Source organism: Salvia splendens, chromosome 11 (assembly GCF_004379255.2).
Source record: "Salvia splendens isolate huo1 chromosome 11, SspV2, whole genome shotgun sequence".
NCBI classification, from domain to species: Eukaryota; Viridiplantae; Streptophyta; class Magnoliopsida; order Lamiales; family Lamiaceae; genus Salvia; species Salvia splendens.
Genome location: NC_056042.1, coordinates 30,085,056 through 30,108,389, shown reverse-complemented (window position 1 = coordinate 30,108,389; position 23,334 = coordinate 30,085,056). Strand labels below are relative to the sequence as shown.

At 36.7% G+C, this 23,334-nt stretch overlaps 1 protein-coding gene and 1 long non-coding RNA gene across 2 annotated transcripts; one reads left to right on the top strand and one right to left on the bottom strand.

Moving 5' to 3' along the window:
* Positions 1 to 391: 391 nt before the first annotated feature.
* On the bottom strand, positions 392 to 1,231 carry LOC121754976. Its single transcript, XR_006040594.1, has 3 exons — positions 1,099 to 1,231; positions 881 to 992; positions 392 to 414 (listed from the first exon to the last, which is right to left on the bottom strand). It is a non-coding gene; the product is annotated as an uncharacterized LOC121754976 (long non-coding RNA).
* Positions 1,232 to 10,343: 9,112 nt separating this feature from the next.
* Positions 10,344 to 13,484, top strand: LOC121756278 (transcription initiation factor IIF subunit beta-like). Its single transcript, XM_042151778.1, has 6 exons — positions 10,344 to 10,780; positions 10,912 to 11,023; positions 11,930 to 12,060; positions 12,153 to 12,227; positions 12,858 to 13,007; positions 13,097 to 13,484. The coding sequence occupies exons 1-6, from the start codon at positions 10,580 to 10,582 to the stop codon at positions 13,217 to 13,219; spliced, it is 792 nt and encodes a 263-aa protein (XP_042007712.1). The 5' UTR covers positions 10,344 to 10,579; the 3' UTR covers positions 13,220 to 13,484.
* The last annotated feature ends 9,850 nt before the right edge of the window (positions 13,485 to 23,334 follow it).

Genomic DNA, 23,334 nt, shown 5'->3' with positions numbered 1-23,334 from the left:
GGGATGCCTAGATGGCGGGGATGATGCCACAGTACTATAACATGTACTCTTGGCCCCAGATGGCAAGGATGATGCCCACTGTCACGCCCGCATTTTCTAAGGATAGAAAACACGGTTGATCGCGACTAGGGGAGGATTAAAGAAGCGGGAAAGAAAGGGGAAAACAACGCAACTCGACCATAGCTCGAAACAAATGGGAATAACTCGAATAAAATCAGAGTATCTCAACAATCAACTTTCAACAACTCAAAAATGAATATTACCTCAACGATACGAGAACTCAAAAGAAAGACAACTACTTAGCGGAAGCATTTCGAGAGAAGGAATATGCCACGTGTGAAGACATGACACATTCTAAACACTTAATTTCTTCAACGGTCTTGCTCAACACCCACCGCACCCGTCACGCTCAACCTGCAATTTTTTAAAAGAAAAGCAGGGCTGAGTACTTGATGCACTCAGTGGACTCATGCCGAAATCATTTTATAAAAAGTATTTATCATGCCACCATTGAGTGACCTCGGGTTTAACTTTGAAAATGCCCGAGACACTAAAATCATTTCCATTGTAAAATTCGGTTGATCAACCATTTTCCCATAGCTATCTCCCATATCTGATCCATTGATGACAAGGAACGTGGCCACATTCCAAGTCACTAGACCGGCCGACCAAAAAGACGGCTCACGATCTCCATAGGTGTACACTAGCCTGAATAGGGACTCACTCCCTAGACAGACCCGAATTGGATTATCCATTGATGGCCAAAGCCACATCAGATAGGTTCCATAGAATAAAACAAAACTCGGCATGACAAATATTCATATCATTTTCACATAAAAATATACTTAGGGCATAGCCATTATTTAAAAAGAAAGCCCACCTCGTTTGTTTAAAGTTTTAACTTGCGCTTCATCCCATCCTCGAAAAATGTGCGTGGAAAGCCTTCGTCATCATGAGTGTTCCCCTTAGCCTATCTCTTTTTAATTTGTAATCTGGCCCAAATCAGTTAAATGGAGTATAAACCAAATAAATCATCCTACTTGCTTTATAAGGCCCGATTCCTTTTATAAAAAAACAAAAAAACAAAAGGCCCAATACCTTTCTAACTCTTGTCTCCAAATTGAGGCCTAAAACTTTCACCCATCTCCCAACGTCTCTCTCTCTCTGACCAAATCGACGCCAATTCCTCCAAATTTCCGTCGGCTTCTCCAATTCATCCCACGACGCCGGCCGCTGCTCGCCGGGAAGACGGAGTGTTGCCGCCACGGCGCTGTCGGCGCAGTCGCAGGGTCAGGCTTCCCCATCTCCGTCGCACGAAGCCACCGCTGCAGTCGGAGTGGAGGAAATCCTGCCGCCGATCCGCCGGGAGGGGCTGCTGCTGTCACGTCCACGCCGTCGCTGCCGAAGTCCAGCCGCCGCTGCTCCAGAGTCGCCGCTGCTGCTGCTGTCCGTTGATTGCGAGGCTGCTGATCGGTTTAGGAGTTGTCGCCGGCCAGATCTGAATCACGGTGAGTCTCCGTCAATGTCTTTCTCGCGCCGCTGCTGTCACTGCCTCGCTGTTCGGTCGTGCCACCACATCGATGTCGCGGTTCTAAAATCGCCGTTACCCTCCATCTCTTCCGTCTCAATTTCTGTCATAGCGCCTTCACGCTTGCTCTTCTCTAATTCAGTTATTCCATACTTCTCTTCGCAGGAGTCAGTTTTGAAAAGTAGAAAGGCATGTGATGATGAAAACTGATTTGCGAGGTAGAATGCATATATGTATGTAGGTAGTTGCCGATTCATTGCTATTTTTCAGATTTCATGGCTCATGGCAGATCATGTGGCCTGATTTATTGGTAACCGATTATTGAGAAGATTCTACAGCGGTTTTCATCTCCAATTGGGCTTCAAAATGTAATTTCAATAAAAAGAATTGGGCTTGGAAAATTAAAGAGAATTGGGTTAGGAAAGAATAATGGTTTAAGCCCAAAATGTAAAATTCTTCTCTCGACAAAAGAAATAGGATCGAAAAATTTTCAAGTGTACAAACAACGGTCCTTTAAAAAACACAATAAAAGGGTAGAAAAAGTCGGGGTGTTACACCCACGATGGCGGGCATGAGTGCCGGCATGACCTAGATGAGCGGGATGATGCCCCAAATGGCGGGCATGAGTGCAGGCACGACCCAAATGAGCGGGATGATGCCCCAGATGATGTCGGGGATGATAACCCTGATGAGCGGGATGAGTGCCGCTGCCGGGGGGAGTAGGGGAGGTCCCCGGGTCGCCCGGGGACAATGTCTATCGCCCCACTATTGATTTTTTTTACAGGGGCTTCCCAGACCTGTACTCCACTGGAGTCTCAATACACTTCTGCTGAGATTTTCTCACTGGAGGAGTTGGGTCTATCTCCGGTTAGGGTGCCTCCCACTCAGAGTCAACCGGTTGTAGGACGTTGGGGTGGTTCGAAGAAGAAGGGCAGGGGCAGGGGTAGGGGCCGCGGGAAGGGGGTGGCGGGTAAGTCTTCGCAGGCGGGGGCTGGGGCGGAGGACGATGAGGAGGAGGGACGGCGGACCGTCTGGAGTGAGGAGGAGTGTGTGGCTTTGTCGAAAGCTTGGATCAATGTTTGCGATGTTCCCATTTTTCTGGTTACAGGTTACATTTCCCTTGTAATAATCTAGTGTAAGATTTTTTAGTTTGACCATTTTTATGTAGTGTGGATATTTAGTGTGCGTATTCGACGTGCATTTACCTAGTACCGATGGGACCCTAAATGTACTGTTTTTGCAGATGTAAAGACATATATTTCCCTTCGATCTGGCAAGGCATCACTGACCCTTCTTCTTAAAGGGATCTATGTTTGCTCTCAAAACGAAATTAACCTGATTGATACTGATTTTCATCCAACAGCTTACCTCTTGGGGTCTAAGCTTTCGAAAAACCTTCCTTCTACTATTGATCTTGTCAGTCAGTGTATACCGTATTCCTGTTCAGAATTTATCAAAGTTCGATCTGATTTTGTTGTGTATTTGTTTATAGTATGATGGGAAAGGCGGATGTTTGAATCAATTGATGATTATTACTAGTATCATTTTTGTGAAAATGTGCAGAATAGTCTAAAAAGGTGATGATGGATCAAGCACCTGTCTTTTTGTTCTTCGAAGCTCAGCTTCAAATCAGATCCAGAATTAATTGCCTCTCAACCACATTTTGACATGTTTGGTTGCTTCTTGTATAAATAATGTTCTTTAAGTTTTACTCTAATCTGATTAAAAAATATTGAAAATTGAAATCCATGTGACTGAGCCGCCCCATCTTACGTGATTTATTTTTCTTGTTGGTTTATTGTTAAAGGAAGGGTAGGTGGGTGTGATTTTGATTCGTCGAGCCAACTTTTTCACACAAGAAATTGAAATTCTCTATTTCATTTTTATTTAAGCAAATGAAAATGTTTGCTAGGAGTATTTTATTTCTTAATCATTACTGAAAAATATTAAATATACAAATGAAATTCTACAAGAATAGCTATTTCACTCCTTCATCAAGAAAAAACTGATTCCTTTTTCAGCACAAAGATTATGAAAGCACTTTTAACTGTTTAGGAGCATACTATAATAATGGCCCATACTATAATAAACTGATTCTACGAAGTGATTCAAATTCATTTTGTTCACATGTTAGGAGTTGACAGTTGTAACTCCTAATTATTACTAAGATGTCTCGCGCTCTCTCGCTTAGTCTCAAACATCTTTGGTTATTGTTGATTTGATGTTGATAATCTACTCCCTTCGTCCCAAGGAAGATGACACATTCCTTGGGCGGCACGAAAATTTATGCAACTTTATTTTGTGTGTGAAGTTGAGAGAGTAAAATAAGAGAGAGAATAAAGTAAAGAGAAATGTGTTTCCGTTTTAGTAATGAGTCATCTTGATCGAGACAAACCAAAAGGAAAGTGGGTCATTTTTAATGGAACGGAGGGAGTATATGTTAATACACCAATACTCATATCTTTCATTTTAACCTACCATATATATGTGTTGGCCATAATATTTCGGTTGAACTTGTGGTTCCATTGATCGGATTGACTGAATCATGAACAAGCAGCTATGTCAATTTTCTTACTGGTTTGATTTTGAAAACATTGGTGGAGACAACCTTGAGGAGCTTTGAAGAGATAGATGAATTTAAAAGGGCGAAACTAGAAATCTCAAAAATACAATGTTCTATCGGACCAATTTGGTCAAATAGTTTGCCACATCCGACGTTATAAAACAATAAAAATTGGACATTGTTTGGTGCAAGCCTATATAGACTTTTCATGGCCACACTATCTTTGAGAGTGGTTAACATGGATCTAATCACAAGCAAAATATCAAATAAAAATCGATATTATGTCGTAGGAACCTAACAAGCAATGATTTGTTATTACAAGTTTTGAAATAATCCCAATATCATATTTATAAAAAATGCAGAACATCATTTGAACTACTTGTTCTAACTGATTAACATGTCACTTTCTAATATTAATCACGTATGTATGGATATAGAAAAAACAAACTTGGTAAAAAAAACCTCATTCTTCAATATCAGGGTAGAAGAACTTACTTATTGTGGATTGTTATTAAAATATCAATTAATTCTCTTGTTTGAGGTTTCCATACCAATAATTAAATAATCTAATAATTAAATAATCTAGGCCAATTCTTTTATTTGACTTTCTGGAAAATCGCAGGTCATATCATTGGCGTGCTACATCTTCCAACTATACGCTCAGAAGGATATTTCAGTAGTATTTTAGGTGCATAAACAGGAAAATTACCCCATGCAAAATGTTTCATCAATATTTCAAATTAACACAAAAAATTTTAAGTTTACGTAATTCAAAAAAATTTCATTAGTGTTTTAAATTAATACATTTTATTAAGTTTCTTTAACACCTTTAAAAACTGCTATTAGGGTTAGTTTTTTTCTTTAAAAACTAAGTTTGATGCCCTATTTTAAAAATAAAAAGTTTAAAAACACCGTTTAGATTTTTGCTATAGCAAAGAAACTGTTTAAAAGTTTGTTACGGACGTCCTCCGTAACGTGACCGGATGGCGATCTTCTCGGACGGATAGGATGATCAATCCTTCGACAAGCTCGAAGGAAGGCTCACGATTTGCCGGTTCTCGGACGTTCTCCGATGAGCAGCAAATAAGGAACGAAAATTATACTTGATACTCAAGCCAAGTTGGACGAAATACTGATTTCATTAATTGATTGAATGAATAAAGTGATAACAATAACTCATATTTATAATGCTACTAACTTAATGAACAAGAAACAAATATCTAAACAAATATGGAAAAGATATGGTAAATCAAATATGCAACTAAATAATTGGGATATGGATATGATCGTATCAACTCCCCCACGGTTGAAATCCACCTTGTCCTCAAGGTGAGAACCATGAACCATTGACGAGAGTTGAAAGCGAAAGCTTTGGCGAGGCGTCTCCTCCTGGATCAAACACATATCGAACAACTGAATATCTCCCTTTATCACCTTTGTCAAAAATCAACAAAGGAGACCCGATTTTTCCGGAAAAATTCCTTGCCAAATCGTAAAGCTTGTTCACGCCTCCAAGAACGTTCGAATCCAACACGTCATTGCGCGGAGGGATCAACCTTGCATCGGTATCGAGCGATGTTGATCGATGATTCATACTTGTAACATCACTGATACTCAAATCCACATAGACACCAACAATTATGCACAAACCGGTGTAAGCATTATCTCCTTTCTTGCCCCAACAATTCTCAACAATAGATTTGGATTGCACTTGAACAACAGGGAATGAAGCGATGACCTTCGGCACAATCAATTCTTCACTTCGGTCATTCACGCATTGCGTCGTGCTGCTCGGCTGCGTCGTGCTGCTCGGCTCCGGAAGCGCTGCGTCGTGCTGCTCGGCTGTTGTCGTGCTGCTCGGCTCCGGAAGCGCTGCGTCGTGCTGCTCGGCTGTTGTCGCCTCCAGCTCGGCATGCTCCAGCTCGGCATGCTCCAGCTCGGCATGCTCCAGCTCGGCATGATCCAGCTCGACATGCTGCTCTGCTGTTGTCGCCTCCAGCTCGGCATGCTCCAGCTCGGCATGATCCAGCTCGGCATGCTGCTCTGCTGTTGCGTCTGGTGTCGGGGGTCTCGTATCAACCCCCCCTCCGTTAAAAATCGCCTTGTCCACAAGGCGAACCTCCGGGAACTGCCTACCAATCGCCTCCATCGGCTCCCACGTTGGCGTGGGGCCATACAACAGTTCTGGTTCTGGTACTGGCTGTGGCGGTGGTTCCGGCAGCGGAGGAGCGCGAATCTCTCCCACACGACAACCGGATGTACGGGAGGGCGGATCCCAGCAAGATCGGCGACGCCTCGATCCGGAATAGAAGTCCACATAGTGTTGTTGTTCGGACTCTTCCATCCCCAGGTATCGATCCCGCGGCCTGTCCCAGCACGTGCGGTGGCAAGGCTCGGGGCGATCGCGGTACGGCGCCCGATGAACGTTCTGCTGCTGAAGACAGTCGTCGCGCCAATGTAATGCGCGGGCAGCGCCTCGTCGACGACGGATATCCCCACCACGGTCTCGTCGTCCGTGGATGAAAAGCTGGTGGACATCGTCGTCTGCCGCCCAAGCGTCGCGCGGGGAGTGATACCCTTCGTCATCAGGTTCGTCCGAGAAATAGGGGGGATCAGGTTCGGGAACGCGTTGCGCTTCCAACTTCTCCAGCCTGAGTTCCATTCTGTCAAATCGCGCCAAGATCTTCTCCAACCCGGCGGAGAAAATCGCGGCTGTTCCTGCCACATCGTGTGGCGCCTCGGCGGCAGCCTGGAAATTGCGGCGCGGACATCGCGGCTGGTCGTCGCCGCTGGCGCTAGAAGGAGGGGGCTGATATTGGTGGTAAGTAGCCATAACTAATACGGGAAAAACTGATGTTGGAGTGGAGGGTTCGGTGGTATTTTTTTTTTTTTTTTTTTTTTTTTTTTTTTTATGGAGGATGAGTACGGGATGAAAGCACCAGTTGTTACGGACGTCCTCCGTAACGTGACCGGATGGCGATCTTCTCGGACGGATAGGATGATCAATCCTTCGACAAGCTCGAAGGAAGGCTCACGATTTGCCGGTTCTCGGACGTTCTCCGATGAGCAGCAAATAAGGAACGAAAATTATACTTGATACTCAAGCCAAGTTGGACGAAATACTGATTTCATTAATTGATTGAATGAATAAAGTGATAACAATAACTCATATTTATAATGCTACTAACTTAATGAACAAGAAACAAATATCTAAACAAATATGGAAAAGATATGGTAAATCAAATATGCAACTAAATAATTGGGATATGGATATGATCGTATCAAAGTTCCCCATTGTATATAGTGATATAGTATTAGAGAGAAGGTTTGCTGTTTAAAAATTCCCCACAAAGAGTAATTACTATAGGAAAACACCTTTAAAAATTAATACCCTGAAGCTCCTTTTTTAAAAACAAACAACAAAAAAAAAGTTAAAACTTTTAGTTATTTAAAAGGCGTGTAGAGGCTTCATCTTCCTAAATTTTCATCAAGAACTAAAAAAATCTTAAGTGGCCATTCATCTTTCTAAATTTCCATATAAATAAAATAATTTGATTGAAAATACATTCAAAAGACTTTAGCAGAAGTGTGAAATATGGGAATTTTAAACAAAAATCATAAGCTTACTGAGACTTGAGAGAGAGAGAGAGAGAGAGAGAGAGAGAGGTTCTCCAGATTTTTTTGGAGAGGTCAGCTGTTGGAAATGATTGATAAGTTCATCTTCTAGAGTGTAAAATTCTATTTTTTTCTAATATTTTACTGATATGTTGGATGAAAAAGGTTAAAAAACTAACGGTGTTAAAGAATTCTAACAGGATGTATTAGTTTAAAACAAAAATTAAACTTTTTGTAAGATTAAAGTTGTCTTAAAACTTTTTTAACATTAATGAAACATTTTGTATGCATAGAATTATTCCCCTGCATAAACTGCTTGATATTAGGGTTTGGATTAATATCCAGATTAAAACTATCAACAAAAATAAAATTATAAACAGACAATCGAATGCATTTTTGGATCCAAATATATGTTCTTAAGAGATATTTTAATTGGATCCTTTTAAAAAAAAATTACATTTGAGATCTTTATATGGTCAGAATTTGATACAGAAATAGTATAACTTACTTTGTAAAATATTTTAATTCTATTTAGGATGCGATTGGTAGCATTGCTGAGGTTTTAATAAGTTCCCAGATAATAGTTTTTTCCAGTATTTTAAATAGCTAATCATACTTATAATGGTGTTTGGTAGAAATGTTTTGTGACTTAATACATCATTTGGTAGACATTAGTCATTATACTGGAAAATTATACTAAAGATTGTGATGACAAATATGCCCTCACTTTTCTCTCTTGTTAAGACCAAGCACCTTACACCCTCAATACAACCTCAGCACGCTCCGTGCAACAGAGCTCGAGCCGTTGGCCTTGATTTTACCAAGACCACCCGCACCTCCGCCCCCTCGCCTCCTCATAGGGGTTAAGTAGAAACGCAAGAGGCCATTATCCACATGCTAGGAGGCGAACTCCTAACACTCCGGTTCCTCTCAAACGAAAACCCGTCCCTGCCACTCCTTCCCAAAGGCTTCCTCATACTCGCACCAAGCGATCCACCATTCCTCATACTCACACTGCTATTGCTCCTAAACATGTTTATATTCAAACGGCCCCCGACATCTCTGTTCTCCATGCCCCTCAAGTCCTGCCACGACACAGACAACGACCTCTCAACCCCGTTAACCCTGCTATACTTGTCCTCCTCGTCCCCATCCTTGCTTGCGGATCACCACCACGCCTATGTATGAACCCCCAAATCCTCCAACTCCACCTCCTAGATGACGACTTCTTCGCTACCTTCCTCTCACCCCCTATCAAAGAATTGCTACAATCCCTATAGCCACTACCCAATTCACTACTCTCTACGCCATCAAAATGCTGCAAACTCGAGTCTTTTAGCAAGTCTCTCTCCCTCTCCACCACAACTTTGGCAGGATGAGAGCAATCTGCAGTTGTGGGTGAGACCTTGGCATAGGACATCATCTTAAGCTCATCAATCTCACAACAAAGGCTGCAGCCTTCCTAATCGAGCTCCACCTATCAAGACTCTTCCTCCTCCGAAAGGAAGTAATACTCCCTAGTCTGCACTGTCCCACCAGGAATAACCTCAGTACTCTCATTCACAGAATGCACCGGTGGAGGATCCACCGGAATCTGCATATCTTGCCGTGAAACAGGCACGGCCGGAGCATCCTCAATTAACGATTGCATACATCAAATTGGTGTGCAGAGGACGACTAATCGAAGCAAATTACAGCATGAACAACAGGTCACACGAAGACTAATTCAAGTAGAGAGGAAGTGTAATTGAAGTACATGCGATTCCGATAAAGTAGAATATGAGGAAAATGAATCGATACATAATTTCCATATAAGTGCACGACGCCATCGGTCAGGGGGTAACCGAATTTCACCATACAAATTTCCCAAAATTGTCGATTATCCACATCAAGTGAACCATGAATACGAATAAAACGAGCTCACCTGAATCGACAACAATTGAATTGGGGCTTCCAAATGGTTGCGTATTTTGGAGTCAATTTGAAATGACGCACATATAATTGGTCCTCAGTAAAGAATTCAACGCCATCGACATACCCGGATCGGAATTCGTTTACAACGGCGGTAGCAACTCGTATTGAAGCCTGGCGAAGCTGCCGTTCTATGAAATCAATGAGAGAGTTGAGAGGGTAAAATGGGTGAAGAATTTGTTTTCAAGGTTTCAGAGAAAAGGGAAAAGCCAATTTTCCCCAATAGTGTTTTGCTAGAAACGCGGATTGTAATCCAAATTTCAGACAGATCCAGCTATTTTCTTCCGGGTTCTCCGATAAAATGGAGGGAGAAGGAGGTAAACGAAGGCCTTTTATGGCTTTTTATGGGCTTTTAATCATGCCCTTAATAGTTAGTACAGTAGATGAGAAGTTTGAATCATTTTAATTTTTATATGAAACCAGTATATGTAAATATAAAACAAATTTGGCGTGAATCTTGCCATTTTCTTGAATTCAAATTCTGAATATTTTATTCGATGAGATTTTTATAGATATCTTTCAATAATGACCTAACCCCAATTCCTATCCGAAAACCTAGTCGACAACGACGGCATAAAATATCTTTTCATACGTGAATAAAAGGTACCCCTACCAATTGTATAAATAAATTAAAATAAATAGTAAGTAATCATATTCGTCGAATTAAACTTAGGTAAAAAAAAATAGGGAAAAAATAGTGCGATTGTAGATTTATAGATAAGGATTGAAGGCTGAAACATAAACTTGATGAGTTGAATCAACGAAGAAAAAGACCCGGCCACCGATATCCAGTTACCCGTTTTGATCCGACCCGTCACCGCAAAGTCCAATTTCAGTCGTTGCATAAATCTTATTTTGACGAATTCCGTTAACACTCCGTCAGAAACTCGAGGATTCCGTCAATGGAGGACGACTACAGTAATGGCGATATCAACGTCGAAACCTCCAAAGCCGACAGATCGGTGTGGCTCATGAAGTGCCCTCCCATCGTCTCCAAGGCCTGGCAGTCCTCCGCTGCCTCCGCTTCTGTCGACTCGCCGCCCGTTGCCAAAGTAGTCGTTTCTCTCGATCTCCTCCAGCCGGACGATTCCTCCGCCCTCCAAGTAACCATTACCATACTCTGCTTGTTTGCGTCTTTTTGTTTCTTATGCTTTCTGTTAATTTCTGAGCTAGTTTGAATTGGGGAAATTTTCTAGGGTTTTCAATTCTGAATTGATCGTATCTGGCTTTTTAGTTTACCATGGAGATGGCAGGGAGTGAGGTCGTGAATATGCCGAAAAGTTACTCTCTTAACATGTCCAAGGACTTTGTTCCCATGGGTGTTTTCTCCGAGTCGTCGACTCAAGGTGATTTTTTCGCCTAATCTAACTTATCGATATTGTTTTCATTTCCCCTCACTCGTTGCTGGATTATGGATGTTGTTGAGTCTTGAATCTTTTCTTTGAAGTAGTTTTATGACTTATGTCCCAGTAACTATTTTAGCTCTACGAGATTCGCTAAAAAGTTCATAAGCAATGACCATAAGTGTTATCGGTCACTACTATAATTATTGATCGACGCTATATATGTGCTACTTGTAGCATATGTCAAATGATTGTAAAGAACAATTCGTTGTAGAGCACTAGCTGTTTATTCTCAATTCTTGCACACACCCACCCTCAATTTTGAACGTGCTGGTGTATAAAAGGAAACCACATAGAATTACTATGAGTAGTAGACTAGGTGCCTTTTTTAAAGAAACAACTTTGGGGAATGTCTTCTTCTGGTTCACTTTGAAATTTGAGCAAAATGACGATTAAGGAAAGAACAACCAACAAGAAGGTCTCCCTACATATTTTCTAGTTTCTCTTTTCGAAGGCAGCTTTCTTGAAGCTGTAATATCTCATCAGGATGGATAAAAGAACAAACTTGTTACCTTTTAGAGAGTTTTATTGTAGGGATCTGATCTCTTTTGTGTGCATAGCTCGCCCAGAGATCGATTCTGTTGTAATAATATTATAGTATTGATTAAACTTTACCTTTTGTTATCTCTATCTGTACAGCCTAATGTTTTCATTTATTTGTATGAACATTTCAGTGTCATGTAATGTGCCACCCTCTGAAGTTAAATTTCATGGACCTTCTTTGATGATACTATTTTTTATCCTCTTCAATAAAATGTCTATGTTCACCAGAAAGGCTTGGATGTGCTTATTAGTCATTATTTTGTCTGCATATTGTGTGTAATAATAATACGAAGTTTTCTTTTAAAGGAAGATCTGCTATGGAAGGAAAGGTGGAACATAAATTTGATATGAAACCCCACCATGCAAACATTGAAGAGTACAGAAAAATGTGCCGGGAAAGGACAAATAAGTCCATGGTCAAGAATAGACAAATCCAGGTCAAGCTGTTATTAACTTATAGTTTCACCTCTTTTAATTCCTGCGTCGATTCATACTGAAGATAGTATACATTTGTTTTCATGCTTATCAGGTTATCAACAATGATCGTGGTGTACACATGAGGCCCATGCCGGGAATGATGGGATTGATTACGTCGACTTCTAAAGTACTTAGTTTGTTTATATACTTGTTAGATCTAATTCTGCATCTTGGATATGTGCTTCCGTATAGAGTATACTTTAAGTTGGTTCAAGGCCCTATAAAGTAGATATTGGTTTGTTAAGAGCTGGCCAACAACAGATTATGTCAACCCTTCATGAATGAACATAATGACATTAACATGTGCATTTTCTTCTTCCTTTGAAATGCTGGTATCAAAATGAGGCCCCAAATTTGCTAGATGTTCATAGTCATCTTTGATGTTTGTTATTAGTGTCAGGACATGGTTAGAGTTCATTTAAAATGCTTTTATATTGAGTTGTTATAGCACCATATAAGATCTGGAAATGAAGCATTTTAATGACCAACCCATACAATACTCCAGTTTCCATTTGCATAGAAATAAGATCTTTACATCCCAACTAATGCTCTTCATTTCAGTTTTCCTCCTGAAATTGGAGTGGAGTTATGTGAAATTTTGATGTGATTCCTTTTGGTCTCTAGTTCAATACTTATTCCTAATTCCATGTATCAATCATACGCATGAATGTTCTTATACAAACTTTTGAACTTCCATCTAATTGTTTACTGGTTAGCTACTGAAATATTAAATGCCAACTTATTCTAACTTGTGTAGGATAAGAAAAAACCAGCTCCAGTTAAGGGGACTGATATGAAAAGAACTAGAAGGGATCGCGGGGAACTGGAAGATATAATGTTTAAGCTATTTGAAAACCAACCTAACTGGACGCTCAAGCAGCTTGTTCAAGAGACTGATCAACCTGCCGTATGCATTTGCTCACAAGTCTATTTACACTTTTCTGTTTCTATGTTTTGTAGGCTTATCTGAATAATTTTCTGTAACTTCCTTTGCAGCAATTTTTGAAAGAGATATTAAATGAGCTCTGCATATACAATAAAAGAGGAACAAACCAAGGTACTTATGAGCTCAAGCCAGAGTATAAGAAATCTGTTGAGGATACAGGTGCTGAACCATGACTTCACATTGTCTGTACATTAGATTACATTGAAGAAATATTATGTTAGAGAAGCCTTACTCTTGAATGTCATACATCTCTTTTAGATATGGGATGTGCCTAGATCTACTGTCCTCATAGAACTTAGGAAGGGATTTGATGCTAAAATTTCCTGTTCCCAACACCAGTTTATTTCGGTTTGTGGATTAGGTTACTATGTATGTGTATTTGTGAATTCTCATGGGTCATTAGTAAAGTATGTCTGAGTGCTCTTTTCTCTTCCGCCAGTCTTGTGTTAATGTTTTCGTGAGTTATGATTTTGCTCAATCAGTTTCCTGTCTGTCATATTTGTATATTGTATATTGCATCATATTGTTGTCTTCCATGCATCTAGTAGGTGCAGGCATCATCTTGCTAATACTTCAAAGAAAAATCTTGAAAAAAGTAGCACTGGGCACCTTTATGAAGTGTGCATTTCTGAAAAGTTATGCACAAAATACACCAACAGAACCTTGTTCTGCAGTTTATTACTTTTTTCTCTTATTTCCTTTGTGTTTCATCTCGATGATCTCATAAAAGATGTTATATTCTGTTTAGTTACATTAATATGTTTGCAATAGATATTCTTGATTGCATTTTGCTGTTTCTCTTGAAATTCATTTTCTTCAATTCTGTTTATATTGGATGCTCTTTTTGGATCTGGAAATCCTTTCTTGTAACTCAGGATTTAAGGAGTTATCCCACTTTGACATTCATCTCCGTATTGACTATTGATGACATTCATCTCCTAGACCCATGATTTCTCGGACTATATTTTGATAAATGGATAGATCTTCTAAGGAATTCAAGTATTAACAGTTGCTGATGGTATTATCTCACTTATATTTAAGATCAAACTACAAGAGCTAAAAAAATATTTTTACAACTGGCTATTATTAACCTAACATTCCGAAGTATATTATATGGTCAAGAGAGCTCATGCTAACTTCCATTAGTATCATGTCAAACCCAATCACTCTTGTGTCCCTACCTAAATAATGTCCAAAAAATAGTTTTGTTGGAAATGACTCCACATTAAATGCACCTTTAACCACTGTAGATGAAGACAAGAAAGGATCTAGATTAGATAGCCACTACTAATGAGCTGATTTTTTGCATCTTGTTGTGGCTGTGGTTTCACGGTTTTCTCTATTCATATGATGAATTCTAGAAGTTCGGATTTCTTGATTCTTGCTGTGAATTTCCATTTGATTTAATTGTTGACTGGTAAACAATCATGTTGTTCCATGGATTCTAGCTTAGCTTCTAGTTAGCTTCTAGTATCCATATGACTGGAGAAAAAATCTTGTTGCCATGGAATCATGGATACAGATTACCTTCATGGTATCCACATGCCTAATTTCCTTGCTTTAATGATATGCAATGGAGTGGTGTCCATCAACAATAGACATAGTGAGTTTCTGAAAGCTGGATATGTATTAACATTTCTAAATCATGGTACATAAATGAACTTTGCTGAGGACTATATGCCTAGGTTGGAACATGGCTATAGGTTTTGTATTTTGTTTTGATATGTACTCAGAAGTATTGTTTGAAGAATTCGAGTCCTGGTCTTGGCCCTCAAATGTCTACACGTGTAATGTGTGTTATATACAGTCACTCCCACCATTTTCCAGCATCTAGGAATGGCCAATAAATCAACAAAAGTCATGCAATCTCACTCACTTTCTAATATCCATATACCTAACCTAATTTCACGTTGCCATGCAATCTGGAGAAAAATAATGGTGTTACATATATATGATTATGGTATCCATACACCTAATTTCCTTGCTTTAGTTATAGGCAATGGATTGGTGTCCATCACCAATGAGGACTTAGATTTTGTAAGCTGGATAGGTATGAAAATTTCTAAATTATGTTAAGTGTGTTACATTGATAAACTTCACTGTGGACTATATGCCTAGGTTGGAACATGTTTATTAGGGCATTTAGTTTCTAGGAGTATTTTGTTTTGAAACGTACTTAGAAATATTGTTTAAAGAGTACAGTCCTGTTCTTGGCCCTCAAAGGTCTACTCATGCATAAGTATTGCTATTTACAGTCACTCCCACCAGTTGCCAGCATCTAATGATGGCCAATAAAACCGACAAAAAACAATCTACTATTCTAAACCTCATGATGATTGATGCCACTCGATCTCTTGTATAACACTCTCTAGGCTCATTATCAATTTAGTGCTTGTTCATGTCAATTTGAATGTTTGATTCCATCGTTTTTGTTGTGTGTTTTCAAGTTCATAGATGAGCATCACATTGTCCTACTATATTACCTACTACTTCAAATAGACCTGTGACTTGTGTTTATAGCTACCATCTTATTCCTGATGTAGTAGAGTATAGTTGGTTGCCTTATGTTGTAACATAGCTTGCTAAAATTGTGAAGTTGATATTTTGCTGTGCCGAGTTAAACACAATTTGAAGCACAAATTGCTTCTCTAAAATTCTTGAGCGCTGCTCAAGTCCCTTTGGGTTGGTGATAAAGGTATATATATATTTGTTTGGCATGCCTTTTGCATGAGCTCATATAGGTCCAAATCCGCGTTAAAGTTAGTGCTTGTTAGTTATCCTGGTTACTTAATATGTTACTCAGCACATGTCTGTCAAGATGACGGAAAGTGAGTACCTAAAATGACCTCCTTTTGCATTGCGAAAGGACAAGAAAGTGTTGTCTCCCACTGGTTTAAGCTTTAGTGCGAGTGATGAGGATCATGAAAGTGACCAACTAGGAATCTTCGGTGTCCCCTTATCGAGATCTTAGAGCATCTTTGGACCAGAGATACTCGTTCTAGCTTGCCAAACTGTGCAATTGGGTAGTGATGGGATGACTTGACTATGTTTACATTATATTGGTAACAGTTGATGGACCCCCTTTTTCCTTATATCTGATTTCATTGATGATCTTACTTAGTGGTCCTTACCAATACCCATATATGGCTTCCTGATTTTTACTTATATCACAATTATGCTACTGTTATTTGTCACTTTGATTGCATAGTTGTCACTTTGATTGTATAGTTGTCTGTTTGTTTCGTGATTCTTTTCTTAATCTTTCTTGGTTGTGATCATGCAATATGTCGTCTTTTCTTCCTTTCTGCTCGGTTCAATGTAGTAGTAATATTTATTTATTTTAGCACTCTAGGGGGTATCTTGTGATCATATAATTATGGATATGTTGTTTGTTGGTATTCAGAATTTGGGCGATTTGTTTTACTCTATTCTTCTTTGGTTTGCATGTTTAAATAGTGTTGGTTTTTTTTATTTTAATGACAAAAAATATTATAAATTTCATTAGAACTAATGCTTTACTCATTTTTATTTAGCTTGTAGTAAAATTCATTGACTGTTATTTAGCTTGTAAAGTTTTTGAATGCCAATAATTTTTGACGTTTATAATTAATATAAATTCACAAAACACATAATAGTAATAATAATAATGTGATCGGTTTGGTCACAAAATATGCAAAGGAAAGGTGCTATTTTTCCTCTATTTGGGTTATACATATAATTAATTTGGATTTTAAAACTTTATAAAGGAAGATGCTCCTAAAAGCAAGTTGCAAACCTTGTACTATAAAGTATTAACTGATTAGGGCTTATCTCTCTATTTTTCTTATCAACTTAAATTCAGTGCACATGTGTTTGTGGGGTTTATCAACATGTCTTAGGAAGACGGCTTGAACATATCATCAAAACTTTAAGTTCATATAAAGTTTGTGAATGAAAGAATATATCTTTGCTTTTTCTTAGAACATGCTGCATTTCTTTGAGGCTGCACTTTACTACCAAACTAATGCTGTAAAGAATGGTGATTAATTGAATCTCCCTTTGATTGATATCAGAACCTTCTCAGTCGTGGGCTCTCATCATCTTCAAAATCCATTCCAAAACTTTTTTATATCACGTGATATATATGGCATTGGAAAAGTTCATGTTTAAATAATTCCAAAGAAATCATATATAATTTCCAAAAAATCAAACTCAGCTTATAGTTAATCAGGTAAAGTCCATGCCATAATATGCTATAGGCATGGAAATAGGTAAGACTATATCAAGCTTAATTTCCATTAAAAGGTACTACAACTATAATCTAGGGAGGGTAGCCAAATATTAATTTGTTAGATTCATAATTGAAAGGAATATTTGTCACAACTGGCACTTTGGTGGTGTTCAGTTTCTTAGATTAAATAGTATCAAGATATAATCCAGAATTGAGTTGTAAGATTATTTTAGTCATAGGGGGTTAGTCATGACCAATTATCCCATGACTATCCATCTAGGATTGAGTTGTGGGGTTGAATCTCATGAACCAAATACACTACATATTTAATCTTGAAATACAATCTTGCAAACCGAACACCCCGCTTTGGATATTAAATAGTGGATCAATAAGTTTACAACGTGCATTTGTTCCATCGGTTATGTAGTACGACATTGTGCTTTCCATTGGTAGTTCTTTGTTAAATGCTATTACTGGTGGTTTTTAAAGATTTACCAACAGTAAAACTGTTTTATTAAGTGTTATCAATCATTATAGTAAACCATGATGGTAAAAGTCTAAGTAATTTTGGATCGATCAAATTCAAACATGGCCGAATCTTCAATGGTGGAGTTGAACAAATCTTTGAATTGATGGAAGCTTGTGACATAAATCAAACATTCACTTTCATTATGTCGTTTTGTGCATGGGATTTTGGGGGCTCAAGCTCGAATTGTCAAAATCTTTCTTTACCGAATATAACATCCACCTATTTTTCATTCCAACTATTGATTACTGAAATTGATAATTGAAAATTGAAATGAACGTGTGATGGATGTATGGGGAACATAAGTGGTGTCGTGTTGATGGAATCGTTAATTGTAGTTAAGATTTAAAATATAAACTATATTAGCATATATACGTCTTGATTTTGTAATCTAGAGTATTAAATGACGAAAATAGAAAGGGAAATATAAGATTTGGGTAAATATAATTTATTTTCCAACGATTCCAAAACATGAATCTCATATACTGTACTAACTCCAAACTATGATTTGAGCAGTTTAAAAATATCAACAGATGACAAAATAGTAGCAACAGAAAATATCAATACAATGTCAACACAATATCAACACAGCATCAACCGTTGACACTGTGTTGACATTTCTGTTGCTACTATTGTATTATCTGTTGACATTTTCAATGGTCCAGATTATAGTTTGAAGTTTGTACAATATTTAGAGTTTGAATTTGATCACATTCCACCTGTGTCATATGTTTTCATTTCCAAGGAGTATTTCATAACATAAAAAATATTTAAATAATTATATTTGTGTTTCAAAATGGATTTTCTCGCACTTGAAATATGAAGTGGCTTTCCAATGCGCACTTGTGACAGTTTTTTCGCAAGTATGAATAAAAGCATAAATGATTCATGAGAAATATAATTGATAAAAAAAAATTGATTTGTATCCCGAAAATAAGTTTCAGCACTCAAAAGTGACGTCTCATCTAATCACTCATGCAATAGTCTGATTCATATTATTGATATATATATATATCGATATTGAGGTATACCGAAAATTCAATATACCGTATAAGTACTATACAAACCAAATTTTTAGTATATAGCTAGCGGTATAGCGTGCTTTGATGGTGGGCCTAAGCCCAGGCTGGGCCAACACAACCCATTTGAAAACTATACCCGCCATGTTTCTATAACTATAATAATCTCGCACCGGGCAAGGCCAACGCAACCCATTTGACAACTCTAGTCTCTAAGTCACGCCATGTATGTACTTCGTCCCCAGCTGTAGGGCAACAAAAACATTCTATTTAAGAGTGACAGGTTAATAATTACCACTATTACATTTCAATTTAAAATAGATTAAAATCTAACAGACTAAATACTGTGAAACACTAATCTCATGATGAAGAATTTAGTTTTTCTTCTTTGTTTGTTTGTTTGTTTGTTTCATAGTCTTATACTGTTATAGTACATGGTCAAAAAAACTATGATGAATTCAAGAATTAGTGTTTCAATGTTTTGTGCATGCGCGAATGAATGTAAAGCACTTTATAATTACTTGTGCAGGTGAGAATCATTTTAGTTTTTACTTTTTGGGGTCAGGCGTTACACACTGCTATTAAGTGGACATGTCTGTTGATAATGTTTCTAAATCAGACAACAATCCCACTCTCATCGTACTACATTATCACTCTCATTATTTCTTCTACGATTTATTTCGAATCATCTAAGTATATTCTTCAAGTGTATAAAATTATAAAACGACACATAAATGATTTAAATTACTATATCTATATGGAGTTGCATATCAAAACAGCACGTCATGATCAATTTAGATGTGTTGGACTCCATTTAATCAGTACTCGAAATTAGGTCAATTTGCTCAAACCCAAATGGTTGATATAGACTGCAATAAGGTAGCGATAAAATGCAAACGGTATATATTGTACAAACTTAAAAAATGTCGACAGATGACAAAATAACAATAAAAAATGCCAACACAGTGTCAACATAATGTCAACACAGCATCACTCGTTGACATTGTGTTGACATTTTTTGTTGCTATAATTTTGTCATATGTTGACATTTTCTAACGATCCAGATTATAATTTGAAATTTGTACAATATTTAGAGTTTGCATTAGATTACATCCCTACTGGGACATTATTTATAATATTTTATAAGTTGGATAAATAGAGAATTTGCGTTTCAAAATATAGAAAGTCATATTTTAATTGGTTAACAAATAGTCTCATTTAATTGGATAGTGAACATCAGTAAATACCCAGATTTGGAGGCATTTCTTGCCAAAACTAAGAAAGCGAACGTGTCCTTAAAATAGTCCACTACCTAAAATGGTAATATAATCTAACAAATAACAAATAACCTAACGTAACTCAGTATCTACACTATATGTTAACCTAAAGATTTCTTGAAGTTTCCAAATATATTAACTAATTACACAAATGAAATATATTGATCAACTACTTCAATGAGGAATGATATGCTACATACTTTATGTGAGCATCACTCTTGTTTGATATACGTTTAACGTTGTTCGTTTCGATTTATATATTTAGTTTCATTCGGATACATTAAAAAATGTTATTGAAGTTTTAAATTTCACAAAATTCATAAAAATCAAAGCTCGATTTGCTCGTTTAGTAATTTATAGAGAAAACGAGCAAATCGAGCTTTGATTTTTATGAATTTTGTGAAATTAAAAACTTCAATAACATTTTTTAATATATCCGAATGAAACTAAATATATAAATCGAAACGAACAACGTTAAACGTATATCAATCAAGAGTGGTGCTCACATAAGGTATGCGGCATATCATTCCTCCTACTTCAATTATGTGTAGCATTAATTTGGAAATGAGCATAGGAATTATGGAAATAGATAGGGGAAGACAAATTTGAAAGGTTTAGGTGGGAAAAAAAGAGTGAGTGTGACCCGGACAGTGCAAAACGGTCGGATACCAGCCTGACCAATACAGTTGTTATCTTGATTCTCTTACTTCACACCTATCTTTCATGATTAACACCTAATTTCCTATACAATCTTCCTTTGTCAATACATGTTTGTGTCTTCTAGTTCGTATATTTTACTCCATAAAATATAATTAATACATTCATTTTATGTTAATTAATTAACAAGATAGGAATAACTTCGGATTGACTCTGCCAAGATAGATTGTCCGAGTTTATCTAAGTTGTGAATTTTGATATTCTCAAGCAACTGGCTGGAAAAATCTTATATAATAATCAGAAGTCTATCATTAAATATACAAGGAAGTAAGACTTCTTTGATCACTTTGTAAATAATCAATAATAATAATAATAATAATAATAATAATAATAATAATAATAAAAGACAAATTATATGATAAAAATAACTTCTTCTCATTATTTTAAAAAAAAGATTTTACATTTATATAAAGTAGCTCAAAGCTTATATTTCAATATATCCCTAACAATGTATGTTTTGTGATTGTTGTTTAGAACTTCTCCTCAGTCTGGAGCTAGCATGAGATTACTACTCTCCAGTGGATGAGGTTGGAAGATCATAACTTCAGGATATGTTACTTTTATTTTCTTGTGTTCCGACCGTTATTTTTTATAGTAATTTTGGATTATATTTATACATTATTTTGTTGCTTTTGTTGTTGTTTTAGTTTAAACTATTTTTATACTTCCAATCTATGTTCGCCAACCTTTTGACTTCAGCAGTTCAACATTTATGAAACAAAAAAATGGATAGAGTAACAAGTAGGACGACGACGATCTGCCAATTACTAAAATATTTGAGCTCATAAAAAATGGTCATTGTTTAGTAAGTTGGGATATTTTATGTGCACTTCTTTTTATCTTTTATTAGGGAATGAAATATCTATTTCTTTTTGTGACAAAACCATTTAAACTATAGGAAGTTCAAATCTAACTACCTTAAACTTAGCGAACTATTTTCACTATAAATTTAAAACACAATGACGGCGGAATACTTGATTGGAAAACATATACAGCAGTAAAGATTGAAAATATGTATGGGTTTCATATTCCTAATTCAAACGCACCGAAAAAAGGGAAGTGAAAGAATGATTAACAATCGATTATATAGGTATCAACCGATGCACCATCTTTCTAAGAATTAAAGATGTTATCTTGAATTTGCAATTATGTTTTTACAAAATAATGCAAGTGTCTGAAAAACAATGAGATATATAACAAAATGCATAATTACCGATTCTTCTACAGTTACCATTACAATCTACTAGAAATCAATCGAATGGAACCCACATAATTAAAAGATCAAAAAGAAAAGGCTAAGAGACTCCCAAATACAATAGCATAAAAACAAAAATTAAAGTTAACATCATTGATTGATATGATTAATATTCAAATCAACCAAACACATTATTAAATTCATCACTACTTGGGCTAAGTAAAAATTATAAAGAAGTTGAGTTATAGAGATCAAGGATCCTGAAAATCTCATTTGTGCTTGGTAATTAGATAAACAAGTAAAGATTTAACTTGATAGCTTTCAAACACATAAAATCGTTATTTGATCTCTGAAATTGTTTTGCTTTAACTATCAATATTTATTAATATCAAATTAATCTTATCTGTTTCAAACTTTCAATACTAATTAATATTCTATACTTTAGGATCTAATATATTTTCTAAGGAATTGATGAATAATTCTATTTTCAATCTTTTTTAATAGACCTGATTTCACGAAATATCTAAAAAAAGTCCAATATAACTTGTTGTGCTAGTTTCTTTATACGAATGTAAATGAAAATCCCATGGGATCAATGGCTGTCGGAAAAAGAATTTGCTTTTCAACTTGGAAATAAAAAAGAAAAAAGAATTGTAGAGTGCATAATTAAAAATAAAAAATACTATATTGTGGTTTGGACAGACTTCAACTTTAGAGGATATTTGTAAGATTATAGAATGATGGTGGTCTCAAAAGAGAGGGGGCACAGTGTCGTTTAAAGTAAAGCAATTAATATTAGGCTACAGCCCATCTTTGGGAGGTGGGTTGATAGTGGAAGCTACATATTTATTACCTTAAATAATTCCTTTTAATTAATTAATTAATGTCCCTCACGCTACAAAAGTTTGATATAAAGTCGACTAAATTTCCATTCATTACTTTTCTTACAACCATCAGAAAAATAAGATTTTTTTTTGCCTGGAAAGTATCCATGTTTTGAGGATTAAAGAGATGTGTGTAGTTTGGTGTATGATGTTTATAAAGTACTAGGATCCTAGATTTTCTTTCAGTGTGGTCTCTATATACCTAAATTAGAAATTGTTAACTATGTTTCAGTGATAATATTACTTCCTTTGTCTCATAATAGATGACATACTTAAGTAATGACGTACGTGGAATTTTATTTTGTGTATTAAATGGAGAGAAAAAATAGTATATTTATATTAATGTAAGAGGAACTTTTACTATAAAGTATAAAGGAAATGTAATTTTATAGAACAAACTAGAAATAAAAGTGCGATAGAACTAAGGTAGTATTTTTTTCATGTTTCGATAGAGTAATTG

Coding starts and splice junctions, on each gene's coding strand:
- LOC121756278 (XM_042151778.1), top strand. CDS start 10,580: ATGGAGGACGACTACAGTAATGGCGATATCAACGTCGAAACCTCCAAA. Junction 10,781..10,911: donor ACGATTCCTCCGCCCTCCAA/GTAACCATTACC, acceptor CTGGCTTTTTAG/TTTACCATGGAGATGGCAGG. Junction 11,024..11,929: donor CTCCGAGTCGTCGACTCAAG/GTGATTTTTTCG, acceptor TTTCTTTTAAAG/GAAGATCTGCTATGGAAGGA.